Source organism: Watersipora subatra, chromosome 2 (genome assembly GCF_963576615.1).
Source record: "Watersipora subatra chromosome 2, tzWatSuba1.1, whole genome shotgun sequence".
Taxonomy (NCBI): domain Eukaryota; kingdom Metazoa; phylum Bryozoa; class Gymnolaemata; order Cheilostomatida; family Watersiporidae; genus Watersipora; species Watersipora subatra.
The window spans coordinates 35,219,842-35,232,140 of NC_088709.1; the positions used below are offsets into that span (position 1 = coordinate 35,219,842).

At 37.3% G+C, this 12,299-nt stretch overlaps 1 protein-coding gene across 1 annotated transcript; it reads left to right on the forward strand.

Annotated features, from left to right (window-relative positions):
* The first annotated feature begins 9,290 nt into the window (after nt 1-9,290).
* LOC137388162 (protein FAM200C-like) lies at nt 9,291-10,896 on the forward strand. The gene is made up of 3 exons (XM_068074666.1): nt 9,291-9,547; nt 9,879-10,179; nt 10,684-10,896. The coding sequence occupies exons 1-3, from the start codon at nt 9,291-9,293 to the stop codon at nt 10,894-10,896; spliced, it is 771 nt and encodes a 256-aa protein (XP_067930767.1).
* Nucleotides 10,897-12,299: the final 1,403 nt, after the last annotated feature.

Consider the following 12,299-nt stretch of genomic DNA (forward strand, 5'->3'; position numbering starts at 1 on the left):
TCCAATCAGTGGACTAGATTCAAAGAATGGTGTGAGCTCTTTTTAGTAGCAGTAAAGAAGTCAACAGCTGATGACAAAGTCAAGGTGGCTATAATGCTCACATGTATTGGCCCTAGAGGCAATAATATCTTCAAGTCATTCAACTTTACAAGAGAAAATCAAAGAACAAAATGAAAGATGTCATTAAGAAATTTGATGCTTTCTATAACCGTGGTACTAACAGAATAGTGAAGAGACACCAGCTACTGTCAACTAAGCAGAACACTCTAACAATAGATGAGTATGTAATTGCACTATATAACATAGCTCGTGAATGCATGCTTCAAGGTATGTATGAGGATTTAATGTTACAAGCACTCCTTCTCGGTATAAATGATGAAAACTCAGGAGAAGGATGTAAACTCAGGAGAAAGCTGTTTGACGATGCTGGTGGAAATGATGGCTTAGGGCTGGAACAGGGCATCAAGAAATGTCGCATAGCTGAGACAACAAAGCAAAATATGGCAGCAATCCAGGCGGATGAGTCAGTGCAGTCAGTTTGTCTCAACAAAGCAAGCAAAGTCACCCACCACTCAACAGGATGAAGATTATGAAAGGTCTACTTGAAGTACATTATAAAGCCTACAAACACGAGCAATTGTGGAAACTGAACAATCACATCTGCTTCTGAAATGTCCAGCTTTCGGTCAGCAGTGTCACACATGTAAGAAATACAATCATTGGAGGTCTCAGTGCAGGTCAAAACGACAAGTGAATGTTGTTGAAGATGATATAGATGACTCCTTACTGTGTATTCAAGTTGTCAGGAAGAACAGGAAATTGCTTACTTCAATTGGAGCACAGGTTGGTAACAGCCACAAACTCACTATGTTTCAAGTCGACACTGGGGCTTCTTGTAATATTTTCAATTATGCTGATTATGTTGATCTGGGAAAGCTTAAATTGGATAAAACCCAGCTAAAACTTCATCAATTTGATGGAACAACAACAAGACCCCTTGGAGGATTCAGTGTGGAAGTAGCATAGAAGAAATTATACTTCTTGGTCGACAAAACTAGAAATCAAAATCTACTGTCACTTGATACCTCCCTAGAGTTGGGACTGATCTCTGTCAAAGACGAATGGGTAAATGTTATTTGCATCGCTGATCTGGATGACATTGTGGAAAGTTATAAGGACGTGTTTGATGGTATTGGCCGCTTACTAAGTTAATCTATTGTATATACCCTACAGGATAAAAATATTCGATGGATTCAATAATTCGCGATTTCGCGGAACAGCCTATTCCGCGAATTAGTAAATTCTGTGAATAGTTAGTTCTATTTTTAAACACAATAAATAACTACTGAGAGAATAACTACTGCCTCAAAGTAAAAATTAGCCGCTAGGCAGAAGTAGTAAACGTAGCCGAGTTCCAATTTTTTTAAAATCATTGACGTGGCTTTGAGTTAACCCCATTGCCAATGCATCGCACTTTACAAAATTATTCAAGGTTGTCACAAGTTATTAAGCATAAAAAATCTCTTACCTTTTTACATTAAAATCGATTCCATCAACCTCTAATACCGAAGTTGATGACGATAATGATTCCGATCTGGACATTGTGGTATGTATTTGATTTGCAGTGCAGATACGTTTTTCTATAATTAACTGCGTTAGTTCATTCTCTTGTTTAAAATCAGATCGCTTTCATTCAATACTTCAGCTATTGATACTTAGCATGATCAACTCGTAGTTGTCAGTTAACTAGAAACCTAAACACATGGTGTACGCATGTGAAGGGTTAACTCTATTGCTAGCTGCAATAGAGTTAACCCTTAGTAGAGAGTGATTGTGTTCATCCACGAATATTCATGGAAAAGGCAATTTGCGTGAAACTTAACTCCCCGAATATTTTCATCTTGTAGGGTATATATTTTTCAAAGTCCGTCTGTCGTCCTTCGGCATGTCCAGCTATAGCTATTATTAGAATAGCTGTAGCTGGACAAGGCTGATGCAACGTAATGGCGTACCGTCATTAAAAGCCTAGCGCTTATTGCAAGCGTACTGGAATTTTTCATTGGTAATGTGCCAGGCTAATAACAAGTGGTAGGGAACTCTCATCACTTTTCATTGTTTATAAGCTGATTTTTAATACCCGGGCACCGTCGGGAGACACCGCTAGTACTATATAAAGATAAAAGAAGGCTCAATTCCTCAACGGTGTCGCAATAGAAAAGCTCCTCTTTCCATGCTGGCTGACACTCAACGACAAACTTGAGTCTGACAACAAAAAAGGAATATTGGCCAAGGTTGACTATCCAACAGATTGAATCAGCAACAACGTGGCAGTGAGAAAATCAAATGGGACTCTAAGAATATGTATAGACCTGGCAAACTTGAACAAAGTAATTCAGAGAAACCATTTTCCCATGCTAACACTGGATGATGTTCTCATTGAGCTAATTGGAGCAAAAGTCTTTTCACTATGTGATGCAAAAGATGAGTTTCTGCAGGTAAAACTCAGTAATGAATCAAGTGACCTAACTACTTTCTGAACACCTTTCGGGAAGTACAAACGGCTCAGAATGCCATTTGGATTGTCTTTTAGTTTTCAAGAGTTCCGGAGAAGGTTATCAGATGCACTTGATGGCTCATGTGGAGTAACAGTTGTGGCTGATGATATATTGATATATGGTAAAGAAAAAAGCAGTGCAGGACCACAATCAGAAGTTGGAGATGTTGTTGACTAGAGCACGGAGAGTTAACTTGAAAATCAACAAAGACAAATGCAAGTTTCTGATGGATACCCTACCCTATATTGGACATGTCATTACCAAGGATGGTGTTCAACCAGATCTAGCAAACATCAAGTGAAATGAAACCACCCACAAACAGTGAAGAAGTCTGACGTCTTCTGGGCATGTGAACCATCTAGCAAAATTTATTCCAAACTTCAGCAGAATGCGAGCCACTACGAAGACTGCTTTGGTGTGTCTGACAAAGAATTTGTGTAGGGTGTTGACCAGAATAATTCTTTTATAGAACTAAAAACATTAATAACTGATACTTGCACCATCAAATACTTTAAAGTCAACCAGCACGTAGTAGTAGAGGCAGATGCAAGCACAGAAGGCCTCGGAGCTGTTTTTCTTTGAGATGATCAGCCTGTCTGTTATGGATCTAAAAGCCTCACAGCCAGTGAGAAGCACTATGCACCAATGGAGCCCGAACTACTTGCCATTGCTTATGGGTTGGAAAATTTTGATTAGTATGTTTTTGGGAACCCTAATGTTACAGTGCATACAGATCACAAACCACTAGAATTTATCTTCCAGAAACCATTCCACAAAGCTCTGAGATGACTACAATCTATGATGTAGTCATACAATCTATCACTTCAGCGCTATCCTGGCTATTATATAAACCTGGAACTGAGCAAGTCACTGCAGATATGCTATCAAAAGCACTTACAGGGGCTGCAGAAAAGGGAGTGTCAGATGAGCAGATATTCACCATCAATTAGTTAAAGTCATTAAGGTCAGACTTCACAGCAGAAACCATCGGGAAAGATCTTCCAGTATCTGAACAAACATACTATAGGATTCAACAGAAAACAAAACAGACCCAGAAATAGTTATCTGGTCCAGAAATGGGTGATGACAGGGTGGCCACAGAAGTTGACAGATCTACCAGAATTCGCTAAGCTATACCATTCATACCGAGATAAATTAGACTTGTTGTACCCACGCAGGTGAGACCAGAGATCTTAGAAAAACTTCACAGCAATCAACAAAGCACTGCTGCAACTATCAGAAGAGCAAGAAATGCTGTCTTCTGACCGCAGATGACATACAAGTTAAAACTGAGAAATGTTTAACCTATGCATTAGATGCCCCTGCGCAACCACAAGAGTCTCTCTGCAGTCATGACATACCTAATAAAGCCTGAAGCAAAGTTGGTATGGACATCCTGACTCACATGAACAAAGACTATCTAATCTTGGTGGATTATTACTCTGATTTCTTTGAATGTGAGATTTTTAAAGATTTCCAATCTAGAACAATCATCAAAGCTTGCAAAACATTTGCAAAACATGGAATCCCACATCAGCTACAATCTGATAACGGTGTGCAGTTCACATCTACAAAGTTTGCAGAGATTAGGAAATATTGAGAATTTGCACATACCACCTCCTCTCCAGGTCATCAGCAGTGTAATGGGAAAGCAGAAGCAGTGATTAAGATTATCAAAAGCCTTATGAGACGAGCAGAGGATCCATACTTGGCCCTCTTAGAATATCGTAATGCCCCAACTGCTGGAATGGACACATGTGCATCAGTTTTGACTGGCTGTAGAAACAAATGGTTTTCACTACGCTGAATTTGTGTTTATTGTTATACTGTTCTCAGAATCTGTTTTTTAATCCTTGTTTTTTTATTTTAAATTAATAGGTTTGGTGATAAGATGCATGTTAGTTCATCTCAAGTCTCATTTGTTAGTCAACACTGTGGTATACTTTCTGTTTGTAATACTTTTTTTGTTATTATTGTAGTTTCCCGTGAGTGGACCTTTGATAGAATAGAACATTAAAATGCTAACAGCTACTTAACTACTAACAATCTGATCTTCATCCAAACTAAACCTTAATAAAAAAGCATATCACAAACACTGTCGCTGGCTTATGCATCATGTAATCATGTATTTGAACCCTCATTAGTAACTCTATAACTAATGTATGAAAGTAAATAACATACATCTGAGTTTATCTTGATACATTTAAATAAATTTGATTTTTGGTTTATTTATACAAATCAAAACCTCAGCAGAAGAATGATCAATGTCAGATTTTCTCAAAATACTACGGTTATCTTCCCTTAAATAGTTCTAGCCACAAACTTTAGCCTCGGTGACTAACTTTCAGCAAAAATGATCTAGGTCCAGAGATATTCTTGCTTGAAATAAACTAGCTCTTTGCAAAACCGATCAATGTCCATGGGCTACAAAGCAACAACGATCATTGTCCAGTAACGTGATTACTTTCAGCCAATAGCAAGGCATGACTTTGGGAATTTCCAACTTGAAAACAAATATTTTTTTTCTTCTGACGTTCGAAATATTTAGTGTTATTATGGCTTTCATAAGTACCTCCCGAGGTAGGAAACCGCCAATTATTTATGCTGATGACATCATAGCCGATTCCGATTTTTGTGATTACACAGATAATTAAAGTAGCAGCACTGACTTTGATAGTGGTGAAAGTGAGTTTTGTGAAAGTAAGGAATATTGTAGAGCGCTGGTTCCCAACTGGTGGTCCATGGACCCCTAGGGGTCCACAGGAGGTTTTGAGGGGGTCCTTAAACTGGTGCCAGTATTGGTTTTTCTAGCTAGCAACTTACAACTATTTCTGTCTTATAGTGGTTGGATCAATGATATAAAACCCTGAAAGGATAGGCGACGGTTATCATATGGGCGGGGTTTAATGACTGAGATCTGTTGGGGTTGTGCTAGCCTGGGATTCGGGGCTAATGCAATTGACATGACGCAATCTGTCAATCAAACTAAACTATTGACCAATCAGCGTCCAGGTACGACGAGGCTTAGCGACCGACGTTGCTATCCGCCATGACCTCCGACAAGCAACAATAGTGAATGTTGTTTTGAACGTTAATTTTGTTTTTATTTTTACTGTTTATTTGACGATTTAAAATGTTGAAACGATGTCAATGGGGTCTTTGTGACTCCGTTGACATCTTTTTTGACTTTGTGACTTCATTTGAATTTCAATAAAGATAATTTCTACAAAATATTGACTTCATACAATAAACAGAACAAACATTAACATACATACATGTACATTATGCTAAGGGCAGAATTAATCATTATTCCAACAGTCATTTTTTTTATCCGAATGAGAAAAATAGCTGGTCATTTGAAACACACATATAAATAATTGGACACAAGTACATTAAAGAGAAATAAATATTGCCAATATATTTCGGCTATATACATGTATATATATATATATATATAAAATTGAGTAAAAATGAAAGTTAAAGTTAAGTTTAAAACAACTTTATTACTAATAGTTTCATATTGTCATGCAATAATCATCAGATAAAATTGTTAGCACTGAAAACGACTTATATATAGATGGAAATAAAAGCGTAGGTCTTAAAATACCTAAATACACCACTGATACGTAGGATTAAAATTAGCAAGCAACACGATTTAAAGCCTCAACAATGCAGAAGTTTAAAAGTTAAGTCTTAAAATTGCTTAAAAGGAATTTGCCAGCATGTCTACATGTTGAAACTAGTTCGCAGCGTTTGTTTAAGGTAGCAATGTTAGGATTGTATATAATATAAAATTTCTCATACAGACATAGGTTGCATCTGCCTGTGGTCTTGTTGTATGATGTAGCTCTTTTGACTATGCTCCACTTGATGTTATATTCTATGCCTTGGTCTTTTAAGGTCCATATGTGCTTACTGAGCTCGGTGCTTGATCTTTTCTCTACATTTCTAAAGGTTGTCATATGATTGTAATAGCGTTGTTTGAATGTGGTGTCAGTCAATCCTATGTAATGTTCGTCCGCAGATTGATCATTGGTGGTGACTGTCGCCTTATATATAATTGACTTGCTCAGGCACTTTCCTTGTAGTGGGCAGCCATTCTTATGTCGGCAGTTGCATTCTCTTGGTTCTGTAGTTATAGGGGTCTCATTGTGATGCTGCAGCAATCTGGTATTATGAGCGCTAATGATACTGCTCACATTGTTCATACAGCTGTAGCTTAATTTCACAAAGTTTCTATTGAAGATCTTACGAAGAGCGTGTGATTTAGGGAACTCTGTGTCCAGGATATTAAAGAAAATCTTACCGATGTTATTAGCTACATTTTTGCTGAATGGCGGGTTGTACCATAGTATCGGTCTTCGTCTGGTATTCTTGTCTCTGTTTTGCGCATTGTTTGTCGGGGCAGGCTGAAACACAAGCTTGTGTTTGTGTCCGCTTAGATTGAGTGCCTGCTGGTATATGTCAGTTTCGGTGGTAAATGTGGAGTTGTCTGATGACAGGCTGCTCAGTCTCCTATTTATACCTAGTGGTATGTTGTTTATTACTCCAAGTGGATGATTGGACTTGGCGTGTACATACTGTGGATGTGTATTTGGCTTGTGGTAAATTCTGTGTATACCGGTCATCAGGTTTAAAGCCTCAACAATGCAGAAGTTTAAAAGTTAAGTCTTAAAATTGCTTATATATATATATATATATCCAATATATTTAGCTCTAGCGTTGAGCCAGCATTCTGTTCACCACTGCTGGTGGCCACTGTCTTGTATGGCTTGGGTGCTAAGTACCCAAGTCATGTACCCCTCATAGCGCCGAGAAGCTCAATGTCCCTGTTCAACAGCTGAACTTTTCTGAAATAAAGTGAAACAGAATGTATTATCACGCTTTGTATATATTTTAGAGATTTAACATTAAAATTTTATTATTATAAGGAACACTTTTTCAATTCATACTTGAAGAATTGTTGACGATTTATTCATAGCATTGTAATTAAAACACATGTGTTTTATTTATAAACACAGTGTCTTCAATAAAGTGTTGAAACTCACTACTTTTTTTCAATTTTATACCTATTGTCAGTTATGTCTGCAGTCAGTGGGCGCTTCTTTCGGTCTTCATTTACCAGCCGACTGATGATCATGGAGGACACTGGCTCTGCAATGAATTTTCTCCCCCTTGGCCTGTCCCATTCCTGCGGTTTTTATGTGCATGCTGGTTCACTGGGAACTTCTTGCAGGCCACTGGTCAGCCAGTCGGTCAACTTGAGAACTAGTCCCAAGACACGGACACATTCCCCTCCAGCTCTGAAATTTCAATGTCTTATTATGAAATAATGGGCCTCAATTAAATTCAATCAAAAATTAAATGTATCAATTAATGCACATCTTGACAGTAACGTGCCTAAAATAATATCAATAGACATGTTGCACAGAATTTTTCCAATCTCCCATTTGCCATATCAAAAATCGTAAAAAAAACCTGTCAACGTACAAATTATTTGGTCTAATCTTGTGTACCTGGTATAGATCGGACTCATGGAAAGAAAATGAGGCAGTCATGGTGAATATTACTAAAATACACCTATTTTTGTAAGAATTAAAGAGTTAATTTACCCCGCTTTACAAGAACAGTGTGCATCAGTGACCTTCAGCGGCTTCTCATTCTTTCGCTGTGACCGGTACGTTGTCACCTTTAAAGTACTTTCATCATTTTTTTCAACAAACACATTCACTGATGCAAAGAAGCTTTCATATGCTTACTTTTTTCCTTGAATTCGTTGCCTAAAAGTTGGAATATACGGTAAAAAGCTTCCACCAAAATCACTCGGTAAACAATGTAAACTTCGTGTAGCCGCCATTTTGGTTTGTACTTGTCGGAGATTGACTAGTTGTTTGGTCACATGACGAGTGGGTGGAGCTACTCTGGGAATCGGCGTCATGTCAATTGGGGTGGTCGCATTGTCTTGTTAGGTTTTTGGGTTTAGACTTTTATCACCTATGTGCCTCAATCGCTGGATAGTACCTGATTTCCAGTTAGTATTACAAAACAACAAAACCTGTCACCAGCAAACATGTAATTCTCTCTCTCCGTCTTCAGTTTCAGCCATATACTAAGATCCATGGAAAATAAACCATTTCAACTTTCCTATTTTTACTGATTTTAAGATTGGTAGGGGTCTTAGTATATGCTTAAGGTTAAATATAATTTTCCCCGAAATCACCCGAACAACGGCCTTTTTTCCCTAGTTTTTAATTAATAATTTGCCAACGTTTAAAAAAAATGACAAAGTTTTTCGTCATTGTCACATTGTTTGACCTGGCCAATAAGGTGGGACAGCAGGCAAAGCTATACAGTGTATTTTTCATATTCAAAATCTAAAACCAAATCTGGGTCATTTTACAATGGCGACTATTAATATCATGAATGCTTGTTAATGGCAGCTGACTGATCATAACTGTGACAATATTTGGCAACTAAATTTATTTGACAACAAAATGAACCAGCAGATCGGTAAAACAACCACCATTGTTTATAAAAGTTGTAAATTGTAAAAGTTGTAAAATTATTTTGACTTGAAGCTTATGGTAATTTAATTTTACTAAGCAGTGAGAGAACAAAGACAATGGTAGTTTCGGCTATACATGTAAGTAAAGTATGGTGATGCATAATGGGTATTTCAAATTTTAAGCTGTTGTGTTACTATGTACATGTATATGATTTTAAAACATTTTTAGCATGGCCAGCAAGAAAAGAGATTATGACAATTCATATTTAGACAATGGGTTCACCTGTTTAACAACGAAAGATAAAGAAGAGAGACCTCAGTGTGTGATCTGTCATAAGGTGATCACCAACGATTCCATGAACCCTGCTAAGCTAAAATTACGCTCAAGTTCCCAACACCCTGCTTTAGTGAATCATGACAGAACATTTTTTGAACGACAAGAAACATCATTGAAGAAAAAGATACTTTCTTCTGATGGAACTTTTCAGTTAGCCCAGGACAGAGTGGTTGAAGCATCATATGCAGTTGCATTACAAATTGCAAAACAGAAAAAACCCTATACAATTGGGGAGTAGCTAATTAAGCCCTGTACTCAGCAGATGGTGGAGCTCGTGTTTGGTAAAGTGGCTTAAAGAAAGATATCTGCGATATTATTGTCAAAGAACACTATTCAAAGGTGAATAACTGAAATGAGGGAAAACATCAATAAACAGTTGGTAGAGGAAATTCGAAATGCACCTTTTGGATTGTTTTCTATTCAACTTGATGAATCAATCAACAGATGTGGAATCGTGTGCTCAGTTGTTGGCTTTTGTTAGATATGTCAACAACGGAAACATCAAAGAGGAGTTCCTTTTCTGCAGTGCACTCAAAACAACTACACGAGCCTCTGACATTTTTGACAAGGTTTCACAATTCTTTAAGACTGAAAAGCTGTCATCAGGAAACTTATGCAGCTGCTGCACAGATGGTGCTCCATCGATGTTAGGATCTAGCTCTGGCTTCCAAACAAGAGTGAAACAGCTAGTTCCAGATGTCAAAAGCGTACATTGTATGATACACAGACAAGCTTTGGCTGCTAAAGCCCTTTTTGAATCATTCTCAGCAATCCTCAATCAGGTAATTGGCATAGTAAACTGTATCAAAAGGTATATTGTTTAAAGAACTATGCAAAGATATGGAAGCAGAGCATCAAGTTCTTTTATATCACACAAATGTTTGTTGGCTTTCCAAAAGAAACGTGACTGCAAGGACATTCAAACTACAAGAAAAAATTAAGATACTTTGTGAACAGAACAACAAAGCAGAATTCGAAACATGGCTAAAGGATGAAGTTTGGCTGCTTTATCTGGCCTACTGGTCTCCTTGGCGGACATATTCGACCAAATTAACAAACTTAATCGCCAGATGCAAAGAAGAAACACAAACATAGTCAAGTTCACAGATGCTTTGAAAGCATTCCCATGCAGACTTGAATTATGGAAGAAAAAGGCTGCGCAAGGTAATTTTTCTATGTTTGAATCGCTTTCCTTGATTCTAGAGCCCAAAGATATGGAGCCTATTTCAATGCCTGAATCATTACAAAGTAATATTATATCTCACTTGGATTCTTGGAAGTTTTAGCACTATTTTTCTGAGGTGAGTGAATCAGAACTGAGCCTTATCAGAAATCCTTTCCGCTGTTTTGCTAAAAGCGTACCTGATGAGCTGCAGGAAGAACTCCTAGATTTGCAGAATGACTCATCTGCCAAAGATGTTAATGAAGATAAAACCATTGAAGAATTTTGGCCTTCCATGATTCATTTATATCCACAGACAGCCAAACACGCTGTTTAGTCTTCTTACGACAAGCTGCAGAATTTAAAAAAGGCGGATATATCTTAGACACCTATGTCAGAAAAAGCTTTTATTCTTCATACTCAAATAAGATCTCAACAAACATAGATCAGTGTGAATCGCAATTTAGCCAATTGGGTCTGCATTTTGGTGACATTGGATTATTATCATAATTGTAAAGAAACAAAGATAAGGAAATCATCATTGCCATAAGTAAATGAGAAATCACAATATGGAGTTGTCTTTTCATCTCACGCAGAAAGCAAACATTTCGTAAATTCTGATGATCGAGACCATAAAATTATTTTTTTCTCTAGGTGAAATAACTTTAAAATTTCAACAATCAAAGACAAGGTTGCCAACAATTTAGCCGAGAACGTAACTTCTGTAACCGTTTTGAACCAACATGCTGATACAAAAACAAGTTTTTGTAGTTTAATTGAATAAGCTAGATGCATTTTTTTAAACTGACCTTAACATTTTGTTAAAGAATTAAAGTTAACAACCATCTATCACAACCAAAGCAACGTGAAATAGGACTGCCACAAGGAAGCATCTTATCCCCTATACTTTTTATTTTACACAAGAGATATGCTGAACTCATGAAATAGAACCCTGTCCAGTATGCAGACAACTGTTCAGTTATCTGCTCAAGACCAAATAAAGACCCATATGAAACAATGGAAAGTAACTACATGAAGCTCACACATTGGCTTGAAAAATGGCGCATAAAAGCAAACTGTTCCAAGACAGATACGATTTGGTTCAACTGCAACCCAAAACAACTTCAAGTCAGCGGAGAAAACAAACATAACCAATTCTACTAAAGTTTTAGGTCTAACCTTAGACTTAGCATAGACCCTAAGTTAGCATTCAACGCACAATGAGAAGAATCAAAAGTGATATTGGCCAAAAAAATGGAGACTACTCCTCCCGTTCATCAATGCAGGGTTAAAGCCATACTATTCTAAAAAGAAACTAGAATCAGCCATAGTACCGAAAGTGTTTGACAATAGTTTTATATGGGATCCAAAAGCTGACATTTCTTTCCTTAGTTGTTTGAAAAACATTCTAAGAGCAAAGACTAATCCCTCGACAGAAGCACTCCACCATATCAGAAACATACTTACAGCTGAGTCTCTAAGCTCCAGAGACATATACACATATTGTAGAATGGCAATAGGACAGAGTTATTTCGCAAAAACTTTGTTATGTACAAAAAAAACTTAATAAAAATGCATTCTCACATCGTGAGCCTAAATGGTGGAAACACAACTATAGCAGATACATCAGCAAGTCATTTTAGAAGATCCACTATTCGAAAACGACTAAATAATGATCGGCAACACCGATGGAAAACTCATCTGATAACAGGACACTCCTCCACTGGTTTATTAAAGGAC

What these genes read in the sequence shown, in the direction of transcription:
- LOC137388162 (XM_068074666.1), top strand. Translation starts at nt 9,291, where the DNA reads ATGGCCAGCAAGAAAAGAGATTATGACAATTCATATTTAGACAATGGG. An exon ending in TCTTCTGATGGAACTTTTCA is followed by an intron (nt 9,548 to 9,878) that starts GTTAGCCCAGGA and finishes GGCTTTTGTTAG; the next exon opens with ATATGTCAACAACGGAAACA. An exon ending in TCTCAGCAATCCTCAATCAG is followed by an intron (nt 10,180 to 10,683) that starts GTAATTGGCATA and finishes TGGAAGTTTTAG; the next exon opens with CACTATTTTTCTGAGGTGAG.